Source organism: Anoplophora glabripennis, unplaced genomic scaffold, assembly GCF_000390285.2.
Source record: "Anoplophora glabripennis isolate ALB-LARVAE unplaced genomic scaffold, Agla_2.0 scaffold104, whole genome shotgun sequence".
NCBI classification, from domain to species: Eukaryota; Metazoa; Arthropoda; class Insecta; order Coleoptera; family Cerambycidae; genus Anoplophora; species Anoplophora glabripennis.
Genome location: NW_019416210.1, coordinates 504139 through 528035, shown reverse-complemented (window position 1 = coordinate 528035; position 23897 = coordinate 504139). Strand labels below are relative to the sequence as shown.

At 31.7% G+C, this 23897-nt stretch overlaps 1 protein-coding gene and 1 non-coding gene across 3 annotated transcripts in view; both read left to right on the top strand.

Moving 5' to 3' along the window:
- Positions 1-23897, top strand: part of LOC108904847 (multiple C2 and transmembrane domain-containing protein) — a 248046-nt gene that overhangs the window by 60429 nt on the left and 163720 nt on the right. For both annotated transcript variants that reach the window (XM_018707542.1, XM_018707541.1), the window contains exon 3: positions 16045-16192. In XM_018707542.1, coding sequence (XP_018563058.1) covers positions 16045-16192 — 148 coding nt within the window. The remainder of the gene's footprint in view (positions 1-16044; positions 16193-23897) is intronic.
- On the top strand, positions 12234-12307 carry Trnan-guu. Its single transcript has one exon. It is a non-coding gene; the product is annotated as a tRNA-Asn (tRNA).

Here is a 23897-nt window from a genome sequence, read left to right as displayed (position 1 = left end):
TTTTTTTAGTAGTTTTCTTTAAATAACTCAGCGGGATGACTTTGTACGAAAAAATGCTTAGGACATGATTTTGTTCGTAATAAAAATAGCTACAAAATGGCGGTGGTCCGATTACGAAATTTGCAATAACAAAGCCGTAAGATTGAAAAAACGGTATAAAACGCCAATTTTTTTAAGTTGCTGTAAAAATGTCAATTATAAACAAAAAGTGATACAACTTTCGAAAACTATAGTTCAATATATATACAATAATGACGCTAAAGCCGAAAATCAGGAGGTTAAAATATATTTATGTTTTTTAGTTTTTTCAGTCACGCGGTGTAATATAACAATACAGGGTGGTTCAGAACTTATCCAAAAAAAAATTTTTAATGTACTGGGAACTCTTACAAATAAAATTTTACAAAAAAAAATCAAAAAGGGCAATTCGAAATTGATTTCTCTGGCACTGGAAACAGGTCCGTCCTTAGGCAAGGTAAAACATGCGGTCGGCTACCATCATGGCGGCAAATGAAAAACGAATGTAAACACTATCGCAACAACGATAATACTAAAATCGTAATCAGTATACGGAATCGCCTGGGGCCTCGTGGGAGAATGACGTTAGAGACTACAGTAGCCCAACAATGTAAAGGTTGAAAATACTACAACTTCAATAATTTTTTCTCGGAAACTATAAGGAATATAAGAAAAAATTTTAAGATATTGACTCCATTTTTCATGACATCTATTTCGAAATTTTTTCAGATAATTTATGAATCACCTTGTATACAGTTACGCTTTCAATAATTTTCGTTTTGTAAACACCTTGTATAATTTTAACATAATATGTTAACGTTCAAACATCTATTGATTTCATTTTTAAAAAAAGCTGAAAAACAATCTTGAAAATGAATAAATCCGTTCATTGATTTATCTTAGCTGAATTTCGTATTGATCTTACGAGTACTAAATACCTATCTATTCTGTCACTAGTGATGAAAAAGTAGATAAATACCTCTTAATACAACTCCTTCCGGTTTCAATAAACACATTTATCCTGAAAGGAAACTGGGTTTGTTCCTCGTCAAAGTCCCTTGGAATTCTCTAGCGGACCTGAACGCTGAACTATGTAAGAGGTTCTATTCGCTGAAAATAAATACTAACCAGGTCACGCTCGTTGCCGTAAGGGAGCGTGATAAAAAATTTTATTATCCGTGTAAGAACGAATTTGATCTACCATCAAGAAAATGGTATGGTGATACTTTTCAATAAATCCATGTTGGGAACTATTTTACGTGCATGGTGTGCTTATTATTCTTTAATTTTATCTTATGTGTTCTATTGATCATAATATTAATAATTCAAAGCAATTTTTTCATTGAGTATTTATATTAACTAAGTAAAAGGCGCCACATTTTTCCGTTTTAAATTAATTTTGAAGTAAAAAATAAAATTTTCAGCAAATAAAGTCCTTTGGACATACTAAGTGTACAAATGTTGCAAAATATTTACAGAGTGGAACAGATGGACCTGAACACATGGACCTGAATTTGGCTGGGAATAAAAAAAATGTTAATTAATTGTCACCATTGACAGTTGGTTCTTTTGTAGTTTTTGTGTCATTTGTGTTAAAATCAACGGTATCCAAACCGCCCTCTTCTAGACAAGCAAACGTTCAATGGAGACTTCACCACTCTTCGATTAACAGGTGCATTCCCTAAACTGACTTATGAAAGAGAAGTTATGCCAAGAAACGATGCTGCAGAAATGCTTGAGGTTTTTGAACATGATCCTGGTAGGTACTAGTATCAGAAGAATTTCTGTACTTACTGGACAAAGTAAGACGACTGTGCAAAACACTGCGCGAAAACGGACTGCATCTCTATCATTACCAATCGGTACAAGAACTTTTCCCCCAGATCTTCTCCAAAGATTTCGTCTTTCTAAATGCTGAAGCAATCATCTGGATACTCTTTCAACAAGCCTTTTCTGTGACGAAGCTACATTTACAAGCGATGGAATCAACAATTTCCACAACGATCATGTGTGAGCAATCAACACCCTCATGCTATTCCAGAAACCCATTTCAGAGAAGATTATCTATAAACGTTTGGGTGAAAGAGAAGTAATGCCAAGAAAGGATGCTGCAGAAGTGCTTGAGGTTTTTGAAAATGATCCTGGTAGGTACTAGTACGAGAAGAATTTCTGTACTTACTGGAGAAAGTAAGTCGACTGTGCGAAACACTGCGCGAAAACGGACTGCATCTCTATCATTACCAATCGGTACAGGGTGATTCACTATATTTTGACCCCCCCTTTAACTTTTTTGTTTTGAGAGTTATAAAAAAATGTGAAATATAAAAGTTGCGCAAGTTTTTATGAATTTTTCGAAAATGGTAGTAGAAAAACAAACGAAGTCCAAACAAAATGGCCGTCAATGTTAACTTTGTTAAGTTAAATGGAACATCCTGTATATTTTTACATATTTGGATAGAACGTTCCCTGTCGAGCATAGCCATATAGGGTTTGTTGGGTCCATCTCTAACAGTAAGCAGGATACTTTTAAAAAACGAAAAGAAGGTTTTTTATTAATAAAATAATACATCTTGTAATTGTTAGACCTCTTTCAGGCATGTATGCCTTTTTTCCAATTACGTAAGAATTTACAGATTTAGTTATAATATATTTTGATATATCGAACATTGATACGGTCCAAAATGTGTATAAGTAATGTAACGGAATCTCACTAATTAGGCCGTCAGAAGTCTAATTACTCATGGACATGGTAGGTCGTGACAATGACAGGTAGTAATGTCTTGACAACATTGTTATTAATTGACCGTATATATTATTATTTAATTAAAATAGGTTACACAGAAGTAGAAAATAATTTAGAATTAAAATAGAATATGGAGAAGAACTTTGCTCTATTTTAATTCCTATAATATTTCAATTTTCTACTTCTGTGTAATCCATTTTAATTAAATAATAATACAAACTGTCAAACAATAACAATATTGTCATGACATTACCTGTAACTGTCACGGCCTACCATAAAATACATTGTCCCATGAGTAATTAGGCCTCGCACGGCCTAATTAGTGAGATTTAGTTAGAATGCCTATACGCATTTTGGACCATATAAATGCCCGATCTGTCAAAATATATTATAACTAAATCTGTAAATCTTTACGTAATTGGAAAAAGGCAGAAATGCCTGAAAACGGTTTAACAATTACAAGATGTCTTATTTTCTTAATAAAAAACCTTCGTTTCGTTTTTTAATAGTATCTCGTTTTTTGTTAGCGATGGACCCAACAAACCCTACATGACTATGCTCGACAGGGAACATTCTATCCAAATATGTAAAAATATACAGGGTGTTCCATTTAACTTAACAAAGTTAACATCCGCGGCCATTTTGTTTGGACTTCGCTTGTTTTTCTACTACCATTTTCGAAAAATTCATAAAAGCTCGTGCAACTTTTATATTTCACATTTTTTTATAACCCTCAAAACAAAAAAGTTAAAGAGGGGTCAAAGTATAGTGAATCACCCTGTACAAGAACTTCTCCCCCCAGATCTTCTCCAAAGAGTTGGTCTTTCTAAATGCTGAAGCAATCATCTGGATACCCTTTCAACAAGCCTTTTCTGTGAGGAAGCTACATTTACAAGAGATGGAATCAACAATTTTCACAAGGATCAAGTGTGGACAATCGGAAACCCTCATGCCATTTGAGAAACCCATTTTTAGAGAATATTCTCCGTAAACATTTGGGCTGCAATAATTAATAACATTTCTTCGACGGAAATTTGAACAGCAAGATGTACCGACTTTTTGGAGAACCATCTGCCTCTACTACTTCAGGACATTCTTCTTCAAATCAGAAGGACGATGTTTTTTTACATGACCGTGCTCCGTTCCATTATGGAAGAGGTGTCACTAATTTACTCAATGAAAAGTATCCAAATCGATGGATAGGCCGTGTCTGTCCCATTTGCCACCATGATCTCCGGATTACACTTTTATTAAAATAAACGACATTTTTTTCTAACTCTATCAAGTCGCAACAATGTAATTTACTCTTTAGCAACTACCCATACGACCTGGCAACTGCATAGTATAATTTTTGATTAAAATTAGTCATAGAATACAAAATATCTCAGATACCTGGGCAGCCATCCTGCATACGAAAGGTATTAGAAAAATTATTTATTATTATTATCGCCATGATAATAATTCATTCAATCATTCAATAATGACAACATTTTCTACTTGTTCGTCAAATTTGATTACAATTCGATCTTTATTTTTTATTTTATAGTGTTCTGCAACAAAAAATGAATTTTACGATATTGGAAGATTCACAAACGACTGTAGTAGGTACATAGAAATGAAGTTCCATCATACTTTAAAAAAATATATTGGTCAGGACAGTTTCGATATGGGGGTTGTGTAGCCATTGAAGGCGACCCAACTGTAAGGCCTTCAGACGCTGTTCTGTGTCGAAACCACGCGAGCTACCCGCTCGTACAGCTCCTACTCAGGTTCTTCTTTTATATAAAAACAACGTACTTTTCTTTTAAAATATATTTTTCATAAAACACAAAACAACATGATTACATTTTTGACGTTATATCAATAATAACAACTGTTTTTTAACAAAACAAAACTCTCATGTCAAGACAAAATATAGGATGCACATTGATGTCTCTAACAGACGCAATCATTCTTAATGTTTACAGGAAAGTGGAAATAATAGTTCTGGAAGATCATCGTTTGAAAGTGTCTACAACTGCTAGGGGTGTTTTTTAATTGTAGATACAATGCATTAGTAATAAACATTTTTAATAATCAAAATTTGTTGAAACTTATTGAGAACTTCTTTAGATATATATATTTTCTAATTTAATTGCTTTTAACGATTATTTTTTACATTCCTTGCTGTAAACTGTATGTTTAACATGAAGAATTCTCCCCGTTTATTGACACAAATAGGTGTTGTGGGAAGCAAAATAACGATGGCTTCAACTCGAGAGACCCTCGAATTCGCTTTATAAGAGGTCAGGCAGCCCAAAATGTCAACCTATTATTTCCACGGGCAGGAATAAAATGCTTCCCCAAAGCAGTGTTTACGTTATTCTCCCTTGAAAAAGCCTTTTGATCCTACAAAACACCTCTTATCAATTCCAGTTCCAAACTTCAATCAAGTAATTGGATCTGACTAGTTTATCTTGCAGTAGCTTTAGATGTCGTTTTGAATTGCTCTTTATTTACACAATAATCGATTCCACTATTTAATATATACTTGCACATACTAAAAGCTACTTTGTGTGGACAATTAAATATAAATTCTAAAATTACAAACGAAGTAAACTATTTTTTTATTATTAGCGCTTTGAACTCTATTGCTAAAAGTTTTAAGGTGACAAATAAATTTAAAAAATTATTCGAAAAATTCTATCAAAATTTCTTAAAATAGTTGCCTCAGGTTGAAATAATTAATCTATATCTCATCATCATTCATTAAATAGGTAAACATATTTATATTAAAAATATAGTTAGTTTAGTTCATTAAAATTTTTAATTAACTAAAGTTTTAATAAAATCTCGAGTCTTTATAAGGTGTAGAGGAAAATTATGTTTTAAGTTAAAAGACAATTTAACAACTTTATGGCTTCCAACTCGTCAAGAGTATTTGTGCAAACTTTGTTTTTTTCTTAAATTACTTACCTACAAAATAAGCAGTTTGTTTTGTTAAAGTGGCGACGTAGTTAATCTAAAAAATAGGGTGGTACATGATGATTCAAAAGAAATTCCTATAATAGGTATTTTTGAAAGACATAGTAATCTATAAACTTTAAGTAAAAAATTCTTATATGTATATATATACAGTGTGTCTCCGCATAGAGTACAGCACTCTTGTAAATATTTTTATAGTTTATTTTTTGTGAAAAGGTTAGTTATTCTTGATAAAAAGTTTTGGTTATCTTGGGAAGCCATGAGCTGTAATCAAATATGTAATAAAATTAGGGCGTCCAAAAAATTACAAAATGTGAAATTTTCTCTAAGCAAAGTACCTTAAATTTTTGCTTTTGTTAAAAAGTATATTTAACAAAGTTGTTCTAGAAATCAAGAAATGCTTAAATACGAGGTTTAGTCAGAAAAGAACAACACATCACATTTTGCAAATAAAAAGACGTTGCAATTTTTAACTATCTTAGATACCATATAATTACCATGGATATTTCTTTATCAATGTCAAAGTTAACATATTTATTTTTATTAACTGCCCACCGAATAATTTTTATTAATAATGCTAAACCCTGGAGCAACGAATTTATCTTGTGAAATGTTATGGAATCGGTAATGTTTCATATCGATATGCAATACAAATTTTTAATGAAAAGCATGCAAATGTAACTGTAACAGATAAAAAAGGATACAATGATAACGATGCTGCTATTCTTGTAGTTATGGGCTCTGTACAAGACAATCCAAAGTCACTGAGGAAAAGATCAGAAAACATATTATCAAATCTCATATTCAAAGAATTTTAGTTTACGACACAATCTATCCATTCAAACCAGTGTTTAATCATAAACTGATTGATGGAGATGATGGTTTCGTTTGAACTTTTGTTTAACAATGGGCGAGAAACTGATTGAAAACATATTCTTTCATCGCAACATTTTATTTACTGACGAATCAACATTCAGAACTAATGGCGTGGTTTCCTCTCAAAATTGTAGATTCTGGGCTAAAGATAATCCAAATTTTCGATTGATAACTACTAGTTAAAAATTTTAAAGTAAATGTCTGTTGTGGCACAATGTATCATAAAATAATTGGTCCTTGCTTTTTGGAAGAAAATCTAAATCAAAATTCGTATTTGGAAATTCTTAATAATTGTGTTTTGGCAGAACTAAATAGCGAAAATTTACAGTTTAGAAGAAAACTAATATTTCAACAAGACGAATGCCCTGCATATTCCACACTTCTAACGTTCACTTCCCGATCAAGTAGCTCGGACGCTATGGACTTTAGCCTGCACGGGCACCCGATTTGTCCCTATTAGATTATTTCTTGTGGGGATACTTTAAGCCAAAAATGTATTCAAACGATTTTGACGATAACTTTGATTTACTTAAGCAAAAAATCCAAGAAACTGTTGCCATATGAGGGGCTGATTTTTAAGAGTACGTACACACTTTGCATTTTTTGTGTTAACAGGTAAATAATTATCAGTACACCATGTATAAACATGATCCACAAGATCTTACGGTAACAAACAATCAGCGACAGATGATATATTCAAGAACAATTTCAAGTAGTCGGCAAACATAAGATGATTTGATTTAATGTTAGAGATAAGTCATTTACAAATAATATAAAAAGAAGTGGCCCCAAGTTAGAGCCTTAAGGTACTCCCGATGCCGCATTAAAAGAGACATACATCTTTCGATGATATAGGTAAATATTGAAAAGGCGGAGTAAGCTATCACTGAAACCATACCGTTCCAACTTACGTAGCACTATGATTAACCTTGTCAAAGGCCTTTGAAAAGTCTGTGTAAATGACTTGCCCTTTGTCATCAATCATCATTATTTGAAACACCCTGTATAATTCTGAAGTATCTTTGCCATAGAAATTTACCAATATCTTACTTTTCTCACTAGTGAAACGCCCTTAACTATTCTGAATAAAAAACTCAGCGCAGTATTTTCAAGCCGTCTACTTTTTACATTTCCAAAAATTGAAAGATTATAGTAATTTAAACGAGTAATATGTGTTAAATGTTAATTTTCATAATTTTGTGATTTGTTTAATTATTATTATTATTATTAACATGACACATATTTTAAACAAAAAGTATAAAATAGGATGAACCTTTACATAACATGACAAACTGACTGTCAGCCTGAAACTATGTTTTCAGAGGCGTCAAGTGTTCTTTGCCCTTCATGAAAACTAATGAATATTTGACATTGAGTGGGTGAGATATAAATATCCCGACATGAAACCTGCAAGCATTTCCCTCCCAGTGATCTATCGACCATTCTGTTCGCATGCAAAACTTTAAAGCATAAATATGCATCAGTTATAACCCTCCGCTAGGTTTCTGATGGGTTGCATAATATAGGAGGCGGTCGAGCAACCACTCATACAAATTACAGTTGCTGACGTTTTTCTGTGGGAAAAATAACAGCGTATCTTTGCGCACTTAGTTAGAGGCAAAAGTTTTAATCTTATAACTGTAAAAATTTATTTTTGAAAGAATTCGCCTACGCTTTGATGACTTCTTTTATATGTATTTTAACGTAAAATGGATGCATGTATGAATATTAATCAAATAAAATCAGTATCGGAGTGGCTATGTTTAGGGCCTCTCGTTGAATTCTACGAAGGACCGCTTTTTAAGAAACTGAAGAGCAATGAATTGTATTTTAACACAAACTAGATGAACAAGAATTTGGTTTTTCTGATTTCATACAGGTGGCGCGGCGGTAGGATTTCGATGTGAGGTAAGTTGGCAGTGCTAACGACTAACGTAAGCTGCTTTGCAATTCATTCACCACTAGGGTCGCATGATTTGGTTATATTATATTGTAATAGTATATTAAACAATAAGGTTTGAAAACTACTTTTTGCACACGAGCGAGACATATTGGTGGACCGAGCCGAAGGTCCACAAGTCGAGTAGTGTGCAAAGAGGTTATCAAACAATTTTTTTACGATACTTTTTATATGACTGTAAACAGAGACCACAAAAATCAAATTTTAATTTAAATCGTTTATATTACTATAATTGCCAACGCATTAGCAAAATAAATTAAATACAATTTTTAATTTAACTCGTTTTTATTAAGAAAATTGTTAACGCATTAACAAAAGAAACTAATATTTAATATTTGTGGTAACATTTGAACATTCCTTCAAGGTTACGCTGGGAAAAGCAGTATTATTGTGCACCTTGTTTTCGGTAATAGAGAATATTTTTGGTGTCGTGTTTTTAATGCAGTTTTTCAGTGTGCGGTCGTTGTTTTCTTGTTGTATTCCAGTAGACGATCGTTGTTCTGGTTCTGTGGCAGCAGAAGACACTGAAGACTCTATCTTTTTCGAAACTTCCATTTTTTTTTCTCAAACAGTCATCAACGTAGCCTTCGGCAACTGTACTGAATTTCCACCCTCCATGGCGTTTGAGGACAAGCAGATTTGAGCCAGAATTGACTAAAATTGTGGCCGATGAACCCCGAAAACAATGTCCCGTGTAACTTCCTGGATTCTCTAGCATCAAAAACGTGGCGATTTCCCTAGCCATGTTTCTAATTTTGTGGATGCCAACGTTTTGGCTTGAACATTTTCCGTTTTGATAGTTTAAAAAAAAACTGTCTGTCTTCAGATTAGGAGGAAGAAGAGCACAATACTTTCTTAAGATAGTGTAAAGGTTTCCTGTAATTATAAAACACCTTGGTACCTTTGTTTCTGTATTCTTCAGTTTAATCAGCATAGCACTGCCGAAATCTTTGGTGTCTTCTATTTTGAAATAACATAATTCCTCCCTTCGACATGTCCCAGATAGTCCAACTGCCACCACCGCCTTGATAGGTAAATATTTGTCGTCTGATGCTTTCGTCAAAAACCGACAAAAATCATCTTCTGTGAGGATATGAGACTTCTTTGGGACATAGTTTTCGGATTTTCGTTTGATTAGCGCTTGCAACTTTTTATAGCTTCCAAGATCTATGTTGTGATTGGCACTTAACGTTGACTTGAGCATCGAAAAAATCGTCCACAACGTCGAAGATTTATATTTCTTAGATAGTTCTTCAAAATACACCATTACTGCGTTTTCTGAGAAAGTTTGGACATTTTTGGCTAGTCGCCAGTCCATAAATCGGCTTAACTCAGCTTCATACCTGCTTCTGGATTTTGTGGGCAGCAGTTCCGAACATATTTCGCTTGCTTTCTGTAAAATCTCTTCAGAATCTGAAGTATCTAATCAACAAAATAAAGGAGCCGTGACGGTTGCTATGAAACTCAGCCAACTTGAAACATTGCATAATTTGGGTGACAACATCAAACAAAAATCACAATCTGGAGACGCCTGTGCAAAGATGACATAACCGTGTTCAAAATGTTTAGCACACGTCGTGTGCAAAATACCGTTTTCAGAGCGTGTTTTCCGTGCGCAAAACCCCCTTTTGCAAGGCAGTCGTATAAAAAATATATAAATATAAAATATAGTCATTAAATAGCGTTCCTAATTACATTTTTGGTTTTCACATTTCGTTCTAAAATAGTTTTTTTTGTGTCTAGAATGCGAAATTGCGTTCAAGAATGGAAGTTATTTTGCCGAGCTTAGCGAGCGACAATATTTTTTCGAAAACTGCAATAAAATAAGACAATTGTGTTATATACAACAATCTAATTCATATTTGAATACGTTTGAACCGTGTTTGAATCAAGAAGTTTTAGTCGCTATGTCTATTATAACGATAGCAATCTAATAAATAATAAAAATTTGTTGTTTGAAAAAGTAGTGTCAGAATTATAAATTGTAATTCATATTCTAAGAATCTTAATTCAAAATGAGCTCGGAAAGTGAAGACGAGCATTTACCAGGGGAAGTATTGGAAGCGGCTTGGAAGAGGTAGGTATTACTGGCATATTTAGAACATAAAATTAATAAAATTAAACGACGTTATGGTCAGTATATTCCATGTTAAAAAGTACAATGAATGCTAACAAAATGTGAATATCAGAAACTTTCTAAAACTAATACCATATTTAAAAAGAAAATTAGAAAAATGCCAGAATTCTAACGAAAGAGAAAATGGTGAAATTTTTACAAGAAGTACCTGATAATAGATGTCTGCTAGGAAAGGTAGTAATTCAAATTAATATAAATCCATCGATTTAACTAATTTTGAACAACTTTTCAGGTAATTTTAATAATTGGTGTCTGCTTTGAGAAGGATGAGCTATTATAGATAACGATCGATGATATAGAAGACAAAGATTCAATTATTATTATAAGAATTCCCGATTCCAAAACTGATACTCCGAGATGTTTGTAATTTCAAGTCCAGACCAAATGAGGATTTACCGCAAATACTGTGCTGTACGTCCGGCAGTTACAAGTCGAAGATTTTTTGTGAAGTATGTCAGGGAAAAATATGTTAATCAAGTGGTTGGCGTCAACAAAATAAGGACTGTGCCAAACGGAATAGCAACTTATAGCAATTTGCCTTATCCGGATACTTATACAGGGCACTATTTTAGACGTTCTTCTGCCACTCTGTTAGCCGACGCAGGGGCCGATATTACCACCATTAAACGATATGGGGGGTGACATTCTAGTACGGTAGCGGATACATATATAGAAGATTATATACAAAATAAAATTTCAATCGCAAATAAATTGTTACCATCTTCAGCAGAGCCTACGAAACTTGCCAATAATACAACGGGCGCAGTAAACTTAAACAATTACAGCAACAGCCTCATTGAACACCCAGAACTAGAAGCTACGACAACAACTGACAGCACTGGATCTGGCATAAGTTTAACTCACCGCAATATCGGCACTTTCAATTTACATGTAGTGCAAAATAAATTGTAATCGCCCTGTTTATAATAGTTACTGTTTTATATTGAAACGTTATATTACTTAAAATGTATATTGTTTAGTTAATAAAATCATAAATAAGTTTGAAGAAAATTACAAATTATTTTGACATATTAAGAAGCACATAAAACTAAATATTTTCCCATACTTAACACGTCCAGGGCTTTTCCAGATGGTTTCAACTATTGGAGTCAATGACAAATAATTTTTAATTTATAATTTGGCATTTTGAGGAACAATTTAGATTGATTAAAAAGTAATTTTTTATAAATTATCATTACTGTTTAGTGAAATGTCATCTTCGTATAAGATATCAAAAAATTGTATTAGGAAAGTTATTTTAAAATAAAATGTATACAATCATGTTTACCAAATTTTAAAATGTTCAGCCTGCTATGATATTTTTTAGCATCAAATTACAGACAAATTATAAATCTTAATCATAAACCAACAAATTTATTTCAATTTTATTCCCGAAATTTACTCATCAGTTCTGTAACTTGAAGCTTCCGAATTTACATTTTTCCAAAGCACACTATGTAGACAGCAAAATTAGTTTGTACTCGTAATATCTTATTTCCTGAATGTACCGCACCGAAAAACAATTGCAACCCATCGCCTCCGTGGCGCAATCGGCTAGCGCGTTCGGCTGTTAACCGAAAGGTTGGTGGTTCGAGCCCACCCGGGGGCGTCTTTTTTTATTTCAAAAATAATATATTTTTACAGACATGAAGAAAATTTTGTTACCTTGTTTTAAATCAGGAAGATCCTTTGTCGCATCTGACAGAATAAGGAATTAAGAGGAGATAATAAAATGTTGAAAAAATCAGATGCATACTGGATCGAAACGTCAAAATGTAAAGGTGCTTTTTTGTAATATTTCCTGGCCTAATCCAGATCAAAAAGTAATAAGAGATATGTAATCAATGAACAATCTATAGAATCATAAATAAATTAAATTTTAGAATTCAATTTTAAATTAAACAATAATTTTTTATTTTAGTGAGTGAACATTTTACTTAATTATAATTATGAATGACAAAAAAATACAAATACTGACATAAGCTATGAAAACACACAGAAATTGCAGGCTCGATCTAAAAAACGCTTTTTGACAATTTCTTCATTATTGTTAGGGGCAACAATCACTGCAATCCTAAAAAAATCCATGCTACAGTAAATAATATGCAACAGTAATAAACAAACATTCGAATACAATTCGTGAGGGTTACACATACAGCTTGTCCCGCTGTAATGTCCGGAAGAGGGAAAAGGTTTTTATTTGTGGGTTTACGACAAAAGTCACTGTAAAAACTTCTGCTTGTTCCAACACGGTTAAAATATTTGTCATTTTTTGTACAGGATGTTCAGTATTTAGAAAAATATTGTTAGTCGCCAATAGTAAAGTACCGTTATTTTTGACAATATCGAAAAATATTATCAGGGATGTGTCATCTAGGATCCACAGGGGATTAAAAATTTGAAGTTTCACTAATTTCTGTTGATTTTTTTTTTTAAATAAGGCGGGCACCTGATTGTGCGTGCTATAATGCGGATGCTGTGGCTATAACAACCAAATAAATAATGTTTACTATCTTTTGTCACAGTCACTTCGTGATTCATTAGGTAATATTTTATTTGAGATTACAATGCTCACTCTCGAACAAAAAGTATTTATTGTTCAGTGCTATGGTTTGCTCTCATTCGCGGCAGCTCAAAGACGATTTAATTGGCATAATAGTCACAGATAAGACTAAACAACGGATTGTACAAAAATGTAAAAACACTGGTTCTGTATCAAAAAAGAAAATAGTAACAGCGGTTAACGAAGAAGAAAATGTTGTAGAATTAGTGATGCAATCAATAAGAAATGCCCCAAAGATATCTTTAAGAAAAAGAGCTTCAGAAATTGGAAACGTTAGTAAGTCTCGTTCACAAAGATTGTTAAAAAAATATAAAATACATCCTTATAAACCAAAGTTTATCCATACATTAGAAGAAGAGGATAATTCTAAAAGGTTGGAATTTTGTTTATGGGTGGGTGAGCACCATCTCGAAAACAGAAATTATTTTGTTTATTTAATTTTTTCGGATGAGGCGACATTTTCCACGAATGGAATAGTTAGCTCTCAAAATTGTAGATACTGGGCTTCGGAAAATCCTAATTTTCGAATTAATTGTAGACAAAAAAAAGTTAACGTTTGGTGTGCCGTTTCTTATTTTGGAATAGTTAGACCCTATTTTATAGAGGGAAACTTGAACCAGCATTCTTATTTGAAGTTACTAAGTACGTTTGTCTTAAACTAGCACACCGAGAGAGGGCTTATTTTCAACGAGATGGTCATCCATCTTATTCTACAATTATGGTGTATCGAAAAGTTAAGAGTCTTCAAGTAGGTTTAGCGTCGCCACAAGGCCGTCCTTGGAAGAAGGTTCCATGAAATTTAGCAATATTTTTTTGAAAAAGTTCACTTAGACCGTCGGGGCCATGTGTTGAGCATCTGGTATAAAAGTAAAATCGATATTTCTAATAACGCTCGAAATGCATTCGAAAGAACACGTAGGGATTCCAAGATATTTAAAGTTGTCAGGAAAATCATAATAGGTCAAATAGCTGTTTTTTTGGCGGATTTTCCAAGCTATAAGGATAGATTAAATAAGATTGACTATTCCATCCCGTATTGCTATGCGGAGTCACAAGAGGAAGGTATAGGGTTGTTTGTAAGTTTAGTCTCAAAATTATTTAGACAATTGTAAAAATCAGTCAATTAGATAACGATTAACACGTCTCGATATTCAGGGTTCCCACCAGTAAGATAGGAACATAAACGTCTGGACCCAAGAAATGGACGTGTCGAATTCAGAAGATATCTCGAAAAAAAGGCAGTTTTTCCTTGGGTTCCACATTGGGCAGTCTACTTTGTTTTAGAGTCTCGGGTTAATTTAAAAATGATAAAGTCATTCCAAATTTTGCCATGGATCGCGCATTCCCTGAATCTCAGTACGCTGTCGCGTGTCAATAAATTAATTTTAATAATGTTGTTCGAGCCCATTGTGTCGTTATTTTGTTTGTTTGTTTTGTTTTTATTGTTATTAAACCTTTCCTGGAAGTTTTGGTGTTTCTTTCTTGTTCTTTCAACTTAAGTGTCACCTTATACAACCAACCACTGGATTACCTTGTACATGAGCGACATATGGTAAGTGTCTGGTGTTCATTCTCTGAACGTACAACATTTCTCTGTTCCCACGTATTAATTAAAGTGTAATGATAATTATAAACTCCCTTTCGAGAATTAAATAGTAGACTATTTTACAAGTTAATATCGTTATGATGCTGGTCGTAATGGTAGATAGATAAATGAAGAAATAACCTCTCAGGTTACAATGGTTAGAGAATGTTTGGACCAACATTTTAAAGATCGATGGATAGGACGATTAGGTCCTGTTCCATGGCCTCCTGGAAGTTGTGATCTGACAATAATGGACTTTTATTTGTGGGGCAATCTAAAACAAGAAGTTTATGCTGAACCACTTAGTAATAATGTGGATACTTCAAAAAACAGAATAAGAAAAACAATTGCATACGAAATACGAAATGTCTATAGAGAATTTATTAGAAGAGCTGAAATTTGTGGTGAAATTGGAGGCAATAAATTTGAGTAACAATATTTTTCTAAATACTGAACACCCTGTATAAAAAATTTCAAATATTTTAACAATTTTGACCGTTTTGGAACAAGCAGGAGTTTTTACAAAGAGTGACTTTTTGTCGTAAACCCACAAATAAAAAACTTTTCCCTCTTCCGGGCATTACAGCGGGGTACGCTGTATATTTGCGAAATATATTTTTTTTTTTTCATAATTAACTGATGGATACAATTTCTTTATTTCGCAAAGCTAGTTGGAATTTTTTTATTACGAAAATTCTCTACATGAGCTTAGAAATCATTTCAAAAAATACGATATGGATCCCACTCTTTATTATCAAAATTTGGCCACTTTACAAACTACCGCCATTATATCAATTTCACCATAAATGAACATAACTCCTTTCTCTTCTCTTCAATTGTTTTGAAGTTAAGAAACTGAAAATTAATTTAAATGATAGCATTAAATCAATTAAAGATCTGTTCCCATAAGAGGAATGTGGCTGCTAAAGCTTTATCCACACAGTTCTGTTCAGTAAAATTTATGTTGGGAAACGTTTCATTAAATATAATGTACGCAATCACGCGATTACAACTACTAACAGAGAGTTAAACACCTCTTCAATGATAGGTCCTGCATAATTTTTGGAGAAGTTCCTTAATTAAGATGTTTGGTCAATTGCCAGAACAAAACATCGCGAGAGCCATAGGGCAAGCGCGTATCGCGCATAGCAGCGTGCTCCGATCACGGTGATGCTCATTCGTGCCGTGTGTGTTCCAGAGTCGGCTGGGGCACAGCAAGCGGGAGCGTCGCCATAAGTCACCGGGACGCCAGGATTCCACCACAGACTACGCCGCCGATCTCAGCAGCGACCACAGCACGCCCAGCAGCACGCAAAGCCCGAGACATCGACTCTACACACGAACTGGTAAGTGCAGATTAATCTTTCAGTGTTTCGTTACTCGAAAAGTATTTTTTTTCGCTCTATACTCATTTTGTTTTTTATACGTTCTATAGAATACTGAAAATTTTCCCAAAATTTTGCTTAACTTTCAAATTTTTAACTGGAATCTAAATTTTTTACTATGCACCTGATCTTTCACGCATCTTTTAATTCTTTACATATATTTTGATTTTGTATTTAACTTAGAATTTTCTTTTGAATTTTTACTTTTCATTTCTTATTTATTCTATAATATAAAGTTGACTCATTTATTTTAGCAGATGACAGAACTCGCAAAAAAAGTTGATTTACCAAAAATCGTTTGTACAGGTGTTTCAGAAAGACCTCCCGTAAATTCAGGAAGTGATAGTACGACAAAAAATAAGAATGTTTTATCTTGTGAACTATATGTATACCTCCTCTTGTTTTCGAGATACAGAGCGATAAAATCAAAATTTTTAAATAGAATTTTTATGAAAATTTCCAAACAGTACGAAATATTTTTATGAAATTTGGTATTCCGAGGTTTTTAAAGACGCCAAATACGCCGGTCTAATTATTTTTTGTATATTTTATAGAGGACGCTAGTTATGCTACATTCGTGTTACATTTAGTCATTACTAACTACAATCAATAAAAATCAGTAAAATTTTGATATAAAGTTAATTAAAGTTTAAAATATTACAGATAATGTATGCGTTGTTTATGAGACATCCTTCAATAAGTTTTGACATAAGCCTACTTTGAGAAAAGTCACTTATTTTCTTCACCGTTCTTCACCGGGTCCAGGACGACCCGGATTAAAGCTGGTATTATTTCTTCATTACTTAATAGTTTTCTTTAATATTGTGGTTCACTTCCAACATACATACATTAGTTTTACTTGAATAGTTCCTAGTTATCAGAATTAAAGTCGGTCGCTTTTTTGGATGTCTTTTTTACTGACGCATAGTTTCGTATTCTATTCATAGTAAATATTTAAATAGAATTCATCGCGTCCTTGGAAAATTATTGTTTTTTCACTTATTTTGATGGTATTGATTTACGCTAATTTTTCTTATTTAAATAGAGCTATCAAAAGAGAATAATAATTAATAGTTGTAGTTGCAATTTATTAATTTATTTTTTTATATTACCTACTCTTATTTCACAATGGCACCGAAAGATTTTCATGTTAAACTTGCTAAACTTACGGCTAAAAAAGAAACCTATTATAATAAAATACAACGCTTATACGGTTTATCAAGAAATTTAATGAACGTAGATAATTTAAATAATTTCAAAATCGAATTAAATACTTTAGAGGATAATTTAGCTTTGTTTAAACAAACTATAGAAAATATTGTCGACTTAAATTTAGAAATGGATCCTGAATATGTATTGAATTATAAACCTCTAGAAATGATAGATACTTTATACTGCCATATACGAGAGGCAGCAAAAATATTAGACAATCAACCAGATTCACAAAATAATCAATCCGCCAATCAACCTGCTATTGCTAGATTACAAAAATTAGATATACCAGAATTCTCTGGAGATCCTAAGATCCAATTTTTTTCGAATCTTTTAAAAGCCTTGTTCACAATTCTAACTTAGACGACATTAGCAAAACTCATTATTTATTGGGAGCCTTGAAAGGTAAAGCACTAGACGTTTGTGCGGGTATTTTGCCACCGGTTTTTGTTAAATATTTTTTATTATTTTTTTTCTTTAGCTCGATTCAAGCGCGCAGAACGGTTGTTGTATTTTTCGATTCGTTGGAAATAGTTAATAATTGTTGTGTACAATTGGTTTTGTGAAGTGAACCCCTTTGAAGTCGAGTGCATTCCCTTCTTCCCTTTCCTTTTGCCTTCGACTTAAAGAAACATCTATTGCGTCACATTTTGGTGAGTTTAGTTGAGTTTAGTTTTTTTTTTATATATACAGTCCATTTGGAAAGGGCTATTTGGGCTATTTGGGTAAGAGTTCAATTAAGAGCTTTTTTTCTCGAAAACCGTCCGTATTAGGAACTTCTAATAAGAATACATTATTTTTAGAAAATACAACTGTACATTAGAAATTGGAGCCCGAATGGTAAAAAACTTAATCTTAAAAAAATTAGAACCTAAGGAATGTAGTGTAACTAGCGCCCTATATGAAATATCCAAAAAATAATTAGACCAGCGTATTTGGTGTCCTTAAAAAACCCGGAATATCAAATCTCATAAAAAAAATTAAAAGAATTTTAATTTGTCGCTCTGTATCTCGAAAACAAAAGGAGATATATACATAGTTCATAAGACAAAAAATTCTTATTTTTTATCGTACTATCCCCCCTGAATTTACGGGAGGTCTTTCTGAAAAACCCTGTATAAAAGTTGCAGAAGAAGAGGGTTATAAAAATCCTGCTCTACAAAGTTTGTTCAAAATTGTTCTACAAAAATTGTTACCATTTGTTACCATTTATATTTTTACAACGCAGTGGTCGAAAATGACAATAAATCAGTTTTGTATTATAAAGTTCTTATATTTCAATTTTTTAAATAATTGTTAATTTGTTTATTTGGCAACTTTTATACTGGGTGATTCACAAATGGTGGCCAAAAATGAAGCCTCGTATTCTTTGGTGAATTTTAGGGGGAGTTTTTCCTATAAAGTTTTTATCTAGTATGTTTCGTTAAAAAGACATAGTGTTGAACTTCAAAAAATATTTTAAATTTTTGTGAATAATTTAAAAACTAGTAAGTGAAATAATTTGAAATTGTACATATATATTTATGTAAACATTGTCCAAAATCTGACGGCTTTTTCTAAAATTTACATGCTCCAGTGGCGCAGATACAGGGTATCGGTGGCATATTTTTCTAAATAAAATGTAATTTTGGTCATTCAATAGAAAAACATGTTTTATTATTCAAAAAGTATACTCTTACTTAAACTTCATACTCATTTTATCTAATTTTTACATTATTTTGGACACATATGTCTAAAACAAATATTTCACTCAACTTTCACGATTAATTAATTGCTTACTTAATTATCGATTTTAACAAAATTTCCATTATTTAAAATATAAAGGTGCTTTGTTATTAACAAGTGAAGCTTTTAATCAGACTTCATACTCCCTTTTCATCTAATGTTTATTTGTATTTGGAAAAAGATACCTACCATAAATTACTACTACTATTGATGAAGATTTGCTTTTGAGACGTTTAATCAAATTTAACAATAATGATCTTTTTCAAAAAAAAAAAACAGCTAATTGTATTGAAATTTGGTACAGATAAGTTTCCAGAGGCAATAAATGCGTTAGTGGTAGGTGTTTTCGACTATGTGCTAGATGTCGCTAGCTACGATCTTTTGAGATTAGGTTTTTTACGGAGTAAGCAAGGATGTCTTATGATGTAAAATTTACATAAAAATGATACTCTTGTTAATATAGCTGAAAACCATTTTTGAGAAAAACGCAATTAACTGTTCCATTTAACATACAAGGTACCTGGAAAAGAACATGACATACTTCAAAGATAGTTTGCTTGGATGATAATAAACCGATTTAGATCAAATTGCCGAAGTAATTTCTTTTTCAAAAGTTATCGGCAGTAAAACAGTTTTTTTATTTAATTTTCACTAATGTTGGTATAACTTTTTAAGGAAGCAACTTAATATAAATCTGTTTAGTTTCCTCCAAGAAGGCCACCCTTAAAGTATAACTCATTCATTTGAGGAGACTCTGTATATTAAGGAATAGAAGCTAGTTGACTTTGGGACAGTCAATTGCGTTTTTCTCAAAGCGATGTGTTTTCATTGATTTTAACAAGTGTATCATTTTATGCAAACTAAAATTTTACATAGTAGTACCATGAAAAAATTAATTTCAGAAAATGTATGTCCTAAGTGCAACTTCTAACAGATGGTCAAAAATTAACTACACTCTTGCAATTAGTATCTTTGAAGAGTTACCTGTACCAAATGTCAACAAATTATATTGTTTTTAGAAATAATATAATTAAAATCTGACTAAAAAAATTTCCTTTGACCCCCCGCGTCTCAAAAACAAAAGACGATAGGGCAAAAACGTTCTATCAGTACCTATATGGTATCTTTCTGCAAAACATTTGTGTCTAACTGAATTTTTTTGAAGAAATCTTCTGATTTTTTACTTTACCTCCGAATCTTTACTGATCACCTTCTATTCCTTTTTTTTTTATTTTTTCTCAACTTGATTTAAATAACTTTTTTGTAACTGCATTATTGAAAAATATTTTAACATACTTTACTCTTACCTTTCGGTAAAAAATGATTTTGTACTCAATGCTTACACACCATGTACCTTTTTATAGTAATCGTTTTACTGAAAACAAATTCGCTAAACATAGGTAATTCTTTGAAAATGTAGCGACCCTTTTTATTGAAGCTACTGAGGGATACAATATCCGCTTCACCAAATTCTCTTTGTCCAAATTTGATGGACGTAACTCTATAATTCTTGTCGGTATTATGTTTCTCTTTTTTTTCGACAGAAACAACCGGATGCAACATATATCACGGTAGTAGGTCTACTTACTTAATGCTAAGCTTACAGTATTTTGTTTTAGAAGATTTATGAGAGACATTCTTATTTAATTTTTAACGGAACATGTGCAGAGTAAATTTACGTAAATACGTAAATTCTTGTATAATTATTGTCCAAGTTAAAGGAGTACGTTTGATAGACCGTGAGCTAGCGCACATGGGTGGTTCATAGGGGTGAACTTGCAAGAAGAAAAAAAAACCATCGTTTACTTTTTGTCTGGTAATCGAAACAATGAAAATTTTTGTTATGAAAATGATAAAAATAAATTGCTAGACGGTTTCCAATGTTCGGAGTCGAGTATCTCTGCGGAAAATTATGTGAAAAGTTTTAACATTTTTCAGTGATCTTAATGTACAAAAAATAGGGCCATTGTGTTTGCGGTATTATAAAATGTTATTAATTTTTCAATGCCAGACAAATTGGCCGGTTCGAAAATTTATAAATAAATAAAAAAGGCGCGAAAAAAATTATAAAAATTTCAATAATTTATTTTTCTCTAGCATTTTACATTTCAATTAGAAATGCGCGTATAAACACAACATAATAAATGCCAGACAAATTGAGCTATTCGAAAATGTATAAATGAATTAAAAAGTTACAAAAAAATAACGAAAACTTGTTTTTTTTTCTAATTTAAACGATTTATGTTTGTCTGGCATTTTGCATTTCTATTGAAAATACATATTTATACTTCAGGTTAAAACGCCAGACAACAGATAAGTTGGGTTGTTGGAAAATTAAAAAGAAAAATTAAATTAAATAGTTGTAAAAAAATTAATGAAATCTTCAGTGTTTTTTTTTGTCTGGCAATTCGTTTTTTAATAAAAAATACATTTACGTGTCTCATTAAGATACGCTTGCTCAGCACAGTTATTTTACTGGATATAAGCCACTTGTACCTTTATGGGGTACAAAATTTTGAAATAAGCACTTTTATTCATTTAAAATTCAAGTTTTCAATAATATTATCCTGCAATTTTATTTCTTAATTCCAATATGATTTAAAATTTTAATTTTTTACATTTACGAAGGTTTTCTTATTTTCCAGCTTTTCTTGACTAGCTAAGGGTCGGTTTTTCAATCGTTGGCTAACTCCTAACTTAGGGTTAACTGTCACTTTATTTTCTCATGTTTTAGTGAAGAAGCAATAATTTTCTGTTAATATGCAAGCTTTTAACAAATAATGAATTTATAAATTCATGTTTAATTTTTTTTTACTAATGTATGAAATCTGCATTACAAAAAGTAACAATTAGTTAACCAGATATTGAAAAACCGGCCCTAAGTCACTTCCGTCGACAGCATCAGATTCAGTAGGAAATTTTACGCCGGAAATAGTATCTTGAGTATGTTTCCCGAGTAATTACAGGTTGTAATATAAAGGGAAAAAGTCGAAAAAAAAATGGGAAATTGTATTTTTTTTACAACTTTGTCTATTTATTTCCCAATTTGTCTGGCATTTTTAATTTGAGTTTGTAAGTGTATTTTTTATTAAAAAACGAATTGCCAGACAGAAAAAATACACTGAAGTTTTCATTATTTTTTATATATTTATTTAATTTAATTTTTTTTTTAATTTTCGAACAACCCAAATTGTCTGGCGTTTTAACTTGAAGTATAAATATGTATTTTCAATAATAATGCAAAATGACAGACAAAAATAAATCGTTCAAATTAGAAAAAAAAAGAAAACCAAGTTTTCATTAATTTTTTTGTAACTTTTCAATTCATTTATACATTTTCGAATATCTCAACTTGTCTGGCATTTGTATATTGTGTTTATACGCGTATTTCTAATTGAAATTCAAAATGCCAGACAAAAATAAATCNGATGCAACATATATCACGGTAGTAGGTCTACTTACTTAATGCTAAGCTTACAGTATTTTGTTTTAGAAGATTTATGAGAGACATTCTTATTTAATTTTTAACGGAACATGTGCAGAGTAAATTTACGTAAATACGTAAATTCTTGTATAATTATTGTCCAAGTTAAAGGAGTACGTTTGATAGACCGTGAGCTAGCGCACATGGGTGGTTCATAGGGGTGAACTTGCAAGAAGAAAAAAAAATCATCGTGGTAATCGAAACAATGAAAATTTTTGTTATGAAAATGATAAAAATAAATTGCTAGACGGTTTCCAATGTTCGGAGTCGAGTATCTCAGCGGAAAATTATGTGAAAAGTTTTAACATTTTTCAGTGATCTTAATGTACAAAGAATAGGGCCATTGTGTTTGCGGTATTATAAAATGTTATTCATTTTTCAATGCCAGACAAATTGGCCGGTTCGAAAATTTATAAATAAATAAAAAAGGCGTGAAAAAAATTATAAAAATTTCAATAATTTATTTTTGTCTAGCATTTTACATTTCAATTAGAAATGCGCATATAAACACAACATAATAAATGCCAGACAAAGTGAGCTATTCGAAATTGTATAAATGAATTAAAAAGTTACAAAAAAAATAACAAAAACTTGGTTTTCTTTTTTTTTCTAATTTAAACGATTTATGTTTGTCTGGCATTTTGCATTTCTATTGAAAATACATATTTATACTTCAGGTTAAAACGCCAGACAACAGACATGTTGGGTTGTTGGAAAATTAAAAAGAAAAATTAAATTAAATAGTTGTAAAAAAATTAATGAAATCTTCAGTGTTTTTTTTGTCTGGCAATTCGTTTTTTAATAAAAAATACATTTACGTGTCTCATTAAGATACGCTTGCTCAGCACAGTGATTTTACTGGATATAAGCCACTTGTACCCTTATGTGGTACAAAATTTTGAAATAAGCACTTTTATTCATTTAAAATTCATGTTTTCAATAATATTTTCCTGCAATTTTATTTCTTAATTCCAATATTATTTAAAATTTTAATTTTTTACATTTACGAAGGTTTTCCTGTTTTCCAGCTTTTCTTGACTAACTAAGGGTCGGTTTTTCAATCGTTGGCTAACTCCTAACTTAGGGTTAACTGTCACTTTATTTTCTCATGTTTTAGTGAAGAAGCAATAATTTTCTGTTAACATGCAAGCTTTTAACAAATAATGAATTTATAAATTCATGTTTAATTTTTCTTTTCTTTACTAATCTATGAAATCTCCATTACAAAACGTAACAATTAGTTAA